This window comes from Oncorhynchus kisutch, linkage group LG9, assembly GCF_002021735.2.
Source record: "Oncorhynchus kisutch isolate 150728-3 linkage group LG9, Okis_V2, whole genome shotgun sequence".
Classification (NCBI taxonomy): Eukaryota; Metazoa; Chordata; class Actinopteri; order Salmoniformes; family Salmonidae; genus Oncorhynchus; species Oncorhynchus kisutch.
The window spans coordinates 6,368,795-6,375,592 of record NC_034182.2 but is presented as its reverse complement, the minus strand read 5'-3'; the positions used below and the strand labels follow the sequence as shown (position 1 = coordinate 6,375,592).

At 40.1% G+C, this 6,798-nt stretch overlaps 1 protein-coding gene across 1 annotated transcript; it reads left to right on the top strand.

Moving 5' to 3' along the window:
* Positions 1 to 223: 223 nt before the first annotated feature.
* On the top strand, positions 224 to 4,524 carry LOC109896683 (RAD51-associated protein 1). The gene is made up of 9 exons (XM_020490984.2): positions 224 to 539; positions 812 to 858; positions 985 to 1,129; positions 1,851 to 1,957; positions 2,158 to 2,250; positions 2,398 to 2,535; positions 2,645 to 2,854; positions 2,960 to 3,112; positions 3,258 to 4,524. The coding sequence occupies exons 1-9, from the start codon at positions 442 to 444 to the stop codon at positions 3,383 to 3,385; spliced, it is 1,119 nt and encodes a 372-aa protein (XP_020346573.1). The 5' UTR covers positions 224 to 441; the 3' UTR covers positions 3,386 to 4,524.
* Positions 4,525 to 6,798: the final 2,274 nt, after the last annotated feature.

Here is a 6,798-nt window from a genome sequence, read left to right as displayed (position 1 = left end):
TTTCCTAGCCACCGTGCTTCTCCACCTGCATTGCTTGCTGTTTGGGGTTTTAGGCTGGGTTTCTGTACAGCACTTTGAGATATCAGCTGATGTACGAAGGGCTATATAAATAAATTTGATTTGATTTTGAGTTATAAATATCTTTGGGAAGATCTCCATTGTTTCTCGTTGCGTCCTGTCCTCGTCTCCTTCTCATAACACATTGGATGAGAAAGCCAGAGGTCCCGCCCCTCTGACATTCTTCTCCATTCGAGTTTGAGAAGGAGACGAAGAGAGAGGACGCAACGATTTAGAAATTTCTCTGTCTCACACAAGGGAAGAACAAACGACGAATCATCGAATCTGAATCGTCAGATTTGTAATCACATTTTCGGGCGGGATGATTGAAAGTTTGTTTTCGTGGACCAGTGACCACTGTTGAAAATCTGCATAGTATGTTTTATGGCTACTTTTAGGATACGATCAGTAAAACATTTGAGCAATAATATAATTTTGACCATCGCTAAAGAAAAGAAAACTGATATGGAGCGACCATCGAGGTTTGTAACCAAAGCTAACCTTCTTTATTAGCTAAGCCTCGCTTGCTATTACAGTAGCGTTAGCCAGTAGTACGAGCTGACAGCACAGACTAGAGAAGTGTATTGCTTTGCTTGATCTTTAGGCTCGGAAATCCCAAACCTACATTGGTACATTGTGGGTGGCAACCCGTCTGTCTAGAGAGACTACTTGATCTTGCCAAATCTTGTCACTTATAAGGTGTGTGTGCGCGCGCGAGTGGTTTTTATTGATTTATTATTCATTTTTTTGACAGGAAGACCAAGCTTGTAAATTATTCAGATTTCCAGGACTTGGGTGATGGTATGTCAAATCCAATGTATTCCATTAATTTATGGTGTAAATAGAGAGTTGGTGTTGCAATTCCCTTCTCCTTTTATGGTTTGTATGTAATCATGTGTTCCACTGTTTCTGATCATGTGCAAACAGATGATGATTTTGCCTCTGTGAAAGCACCACCCAGCAAAAAAGCCAAGGATAGTGTGAAAGAACCAGCACAGGAGAAAAGGAAGAAATCTTCAAGCAAGACCTCCAGTCAAGAGACTGGCTCACAGCCCATAGGCCACAAGGATAGGTAGGACGTTGAATCAGAAACAAGCAGAAACAACCCTTAAAGGGTTTACTAAACAACACCGTATATTCAATATAATTTATTGTTGTTTCTTTGTTCCTCAATAAATATGTTGTGGAGACAAAAGTTATGAAACATTCTTAACAGTTTTGTAGTGTGTGACCGCGGCTATGTAAACAAAAGCATGCATGCAGAACACAAACACACTGAATGTCCTTGTTGCCCTCTGTCAGTGCCCCGTCACCTTATTCTGCATAGTGACAGATAAACAATAACAAATACCCAGTTGCAGGCAGTATTAGGGACAATGTGTCTAGATGGTGTATGTAAGGAAATCAGGCTGACCACTGGCCCAGAGAACTCCATAAATCAGTGCTCAAACTCAAATGAGTCTTTTAGCCAGACGCGTTGCTTGTGATCTGCCATGCATCAAATCACAAAAAGACACAATGTGGTGAATCATTGGCAAGGTCTCTGAGGCCAGTGGCAGTAATGGTGTTTTGATGTGTCATGGTGAGACAGAGTGACAGTCACTCTGAATGTAACCTTGTGATCAATCTGCTCTATGTTGATCAAGATTGTCTGTGAAACTTCAGCAGTGCAGCTCAGGATGACCAGAATTCACCTACACATATCACGTGTTACATGTTAACTCTGTCACACTTTTGTCACGTCTCTTTGAGAAGGCTTTTTAATGTATCAGAATTGTACCTGTGTTTTTCAGGAAACCATTGGATGAGAAGCTGTATGACAGAGATTTGGAAGCAGCTCTTACTTTGTCGTTGCTTAAAACCACCAAGATAAATGAGGAACAATGCTCTTATAATCCAGGTTTGCATTGGACTGTTGATTCTTTACAATTGGTGTTTGAAACATTGCTGTTCAACAGCAAAACAGCAATTTGGAGTGGTTTGGCTCATTGGTAGATTTATCACAATGTGCACATTACATACAGTGGAGAAGAGATGACTCGCATGTCTCACTCACTGTCAACAATTATTTGCAATTTAGTTTATTCTATTTATTTTTAGAAAGATGTGTCAAGAATCAACCACAAAGAGATGGTGAAAATCTGGATCCATCATTACGCCTTTCCAACTGCAGTGTGGACATCAACCATTTGGGTATTTATTTTTGATATCTAAAATGCATGGGTGGTGATGCTACACATGCCCACCACTGACAAATCTATGTAATATTATTGGATCCCATGCTTTTGCATCTCACAGACACTAGTGATCCCTTTGTGATTAGATAATCTCCTCCCTTAGGCCTTGACCAGATCACGAATGATCGGGGATCCCCTTGCGCCCCCTCCAGACAGAGGAAGGCAGCCTCCAAGGCTACAGAGCAGCAAAGGAGCATGCTGAAGGATGGCGATGAGGACTACAATCCCAAAGGGACACCAGGTTGTCATATCAACAAAATGGCGTATGCTCTTTGTTTTTCTACATTCCAGGTGTATTTCATGACACACATTTGTTGTGTACTGTATACTGAATATTCCTTTCTATTCAGATTCAGAGAGTGATGCTGATTTCAGTGATCCAGCTGAAAGTGGTGATGATGATGATGATGATGAGTTCACAGTAAAGAAACCAGAGAAAAAGAAAAAAAACACAAAAGTGAAGACAGCCAAGAAGGAGCAACCAAAAGCTAAACCTCAGGTGGCCTCAAAGGAAGAAAAGCAGCCATCAAAACCATCAAAAACCAAACCACATTTGACAGGTACTTAATAGCATTATGAACTGTGAACTGCCATTCTAATAACTCAATCTCTTTATGCTCCCAGCCTGCTGAGTTTCAATCAAATTGTCCTTCTGTGCCTCACAGGGTCTCCCAGTCTAAAAACTCCCACCTTAGGTAGAAGTCCAACTGCCAAGCCTGCTTCTGTGCCCAAGAGGTCCCCTGCCGCTTCTCCTGTCTCCAGACCTGCAGTCTCTGGCAGTCCAGCAGGGGGCAGAATACCCAAGTGGAATCCTCCAGGTAAGACTGACTGAAAGGTCAAGGAGGTCATCGTAATCTCATAAACAGGTGTAGGACTGCATGTTTGGAAACAAGGTTGTGCCTTGTATTCAGGCATTTTAAGACCCATTTCACCCATTATTTTTCTTATACAACTTGTCATCAGGTCACGTTGGACGAAGTCCCGGCTCATCACAGAGTGCCCCAGTGAAGTCTCCAGGGCAGGGTCTAAGACTTGGACTGTCTCGCATGGTGCGGGTCAAATCCCTACACCCCAGTGTTGCTAGTCACTGACCCCACCTATCTATCAGAGAGGAGCTCTGTGCCTCTCTGCGTAATTGACAGTTGACTTTCAGGATTCCTTTTGTAATCCTCTAGATCTGTCTATTTTAAATAAGAGGCATTCAAATTGTACTGTTCATTATTTTTAGTCTGGTGTCATACATGCTCTCCTTTTATAACAGCTCATCTTTTGGACCATTTGACTTAACAAAGGTTAGTTCCCAACCTTTTCTGTTATTAGGCCTACAGCAAAGCCTTAAGATTTCAAACCTTTTGTGTCTTTTATTATTTCAGAGAGGTTTTTGTCTTCTGTCTGTTTAGTTTTCACTCAAACGTGTAAAGAAATGGTGCAATGGCACACTCTGCTGGATACAATAATCTTAAAATGCAAAATGAACATTGTTAAAATGGGTAAAAAGCTGAGGGATGAGGCTGGAGAAATGTAACCACTCTGAAATTCATAGATAGAGCTGTGGATGCAAGGACTGACCATTCATGATATCAAAACTAGTTTTAACTATGTTTTGAGGCTATATACCCAAAGTGCAAAAAACTGGTTGGATCAACTTTATTTTCAGCAATTTCAACCAACAAAAAAAATCTATGTGATGAAGTTGAATCTACATGGAAAATTGGATTTTCAAAAAGTCAAGGTAAGGGTATTTCATAATTTTTTTTCACTCAACTTTTAACCTAAAACGACATTACATTTTTTGTTAATTTCATGTTAAATTCACGTTAGTCGACAACTAAACTAAATGTAAATCAAAATGAGAAGTTGAACTGAAGGCTGTGCCCAGTGAGTAGTGTTTGTTTGCATTTAATGTATTAACAAACATTGGGATTAAAACAGCTTATATTTTGGGGTCTGATGGGGTATGACCATTGAACCAACCTCATGAGCCATTTATAAGTTATATTCTTCAAGACTCAATGGGCTAATATCATTCATTTTAAAAGTAAAATAATGGATGTAGCAACTACAGAGCGCCCCTTTTATATAAGGTTTTACCTTGATTTGATGAAAATACAGTAGAATAGGCTATGTACCTGTTCTATTTGTGTTTAAAGTTTTGTGGATTTTGTTTGTTTAGTGAAAGCTTTGTACAATGTGTAAATATAAAACATTAAAGATTCAATATAAACTATAACCTTTTATGTAGTGAGCATGTTTCCAGTATAGCCTGTATAGGTCTAATGAGTTTGTTCAGCATCTCCGTGTGTTGTGGAACATTGTGGACAGCTACTTTTTGAGTGAATGATAATTCTCATTGCTCCCAAAACCAGAAATGGAAAGTGAATCACCATAGATTATCATTATTCTTTTGCGTTACATAATGCGTTGTTTTACGTGTTGATTTCACTTTTAGCGCTTATCAGTCAACAGCGCGCCGTCGTCAGTCCGAATGTATCTCCATTACGACATAATGAAATCACAATGACATGACGCGTATGTATGCATAGTCAGTTTGAACATTGCGTTTGACAGTTCAATATTTAGTTTACTCCGTTACCTTGCAGCAGTAAACCACCGGACATGAGCGAAGAAAATCCATCCAATGAGCGAAAGTAAGTGTGAATTAGTTGTATGACTTCCATTTCTGATTTTGGTTATCAATCCTTTTTTTATCGTGAATTTGCCAAATTTTCTAGCGCATTTCCATTTATTTTAATTTTATATTGCTGTGTTATTTACTCATCTACTATGCAAACATCTAACGGGATAATAGACAAATAGGATTTAAACTATCGCTCAAAAAAGATAATTCCACTATTTAAACACAAAAAAACATGTATGTCAAAAATCTTCAAAGACTCCATAAACCTCTCAAGTTGTTGACCTTTCTGTTTTCAATAGGAAAGAAATGAAAAAGAAGTTGAAGAGACTTATCGAAAACAGGAACCAACATCTCCCGTTGTTGAAAAAGGTACTGTATTTATCTTGACATTTACAATATAGACATTTAGCAGACACTCTTAGATCATATCTGGACCACCTGAGATCACCCACAATCCAACAGTCAGAGTTGCCTAACAAAACTCCAGCCTTGGATCCAACCAGGCCTACCACAGGAAGGTAAGTTTACCATCAATCTGAAGCCCTACCCCCAGTTACATCTCAATCCTCTGGCAATTAAAAAAGCACATTGATTGATATCTGAGTAGCACAGTCTCTGTCTCTGCACAGGCTGAATTCTATGTACAATGCTGCAGTCCCAAATAAATTAAACAATAGTCCATGTCCTCTGAATGGGATCTGCAGTAGGCCACCTGGGATTTGGGATTAAAAAAAATAGCTGGACCACTGGAGGACAGGATATAAAATGTGGAATGGAAAAAAATCCACCACATAAAATTAACAAGAAAAGGAGAGTGGGAGACTCCCTGATCCAGTGGTGCTAATTCATTGCCTGTAGAATACCAATGAGAGGAAGCCTGAATCCAAAGGCAGGAATATGAGATAGTGAGCGATGATGAATTCCCTCTACATGCCATGCACTCAGGAAACATCTCTGTGCTACTAGAGATCCTCCTGATCAAATGGAGGATCAAATGCTCCTCTGATCAAATGTCTATTTAGGGCTGCTGGCTGTGGCACGATCTACCTCAAACTCTGGAACATGTACTGTCAGAACTCAACCAGGGCTGATGATGAAAGCGAAGAAAAAGACACGAGCATTGCGGCTACATCAGCAATGCAATGCCTAGAAGAAATACAAAAAAGGCAGAGAAATGTCATTTTGACATTGTATTATGAATCTAGCTTGATAAAAGCTTTTTCATTGGTCCTTATTGGACTCAAAAGAAACATCACATTATATATTTTGTTTCATGTAAATTGCTCATGGCTGTACATTGTTACCATATGTGGTTGCTAACGGTGGCAGCCAAAAATGGCTTGTTAGAGCACTAGTCCATTGCCCTCGGCAGGGAGTGTAGGAGGTGACCGAAACCTGTCTTTGCTTACCTGGCTGACATGGAGCCCGACTGCCTGTCTCATCTCCAGCACCATGGACAGCGAACGGGGGAACAGACAGTGCAGCTCACCCCACCCCACCACATGGCGGATGTGCCGACAGATGGCTCAGAGTAGTAGACAATGCAGACAGGTCCCTTACACTGTGTTTAGGGGGGAGTGATAAGCCAAAGGTGTGGGTGCTCTACAACATGTTATGCATGCTATATAGACAGTCCACTGAGCAGTCTTTTAATGCATGGCGATGGACATTTCTGTTGATTTGTCTGTGGTGAGTGTCTGGTGTTTTCCTGGTCTTGTTGGAGGCATTTTCATCAAACTATTTAGTTGGAAATTGGAAATGAAGCATGATCTTCTAATCATGAAGGCTACATTTTATTCTTTAAAGTACCCCCCTCATTTTATGTTGTGGAGTTAAATCTCTATGTTACAGCACAAAGAAAAGGAA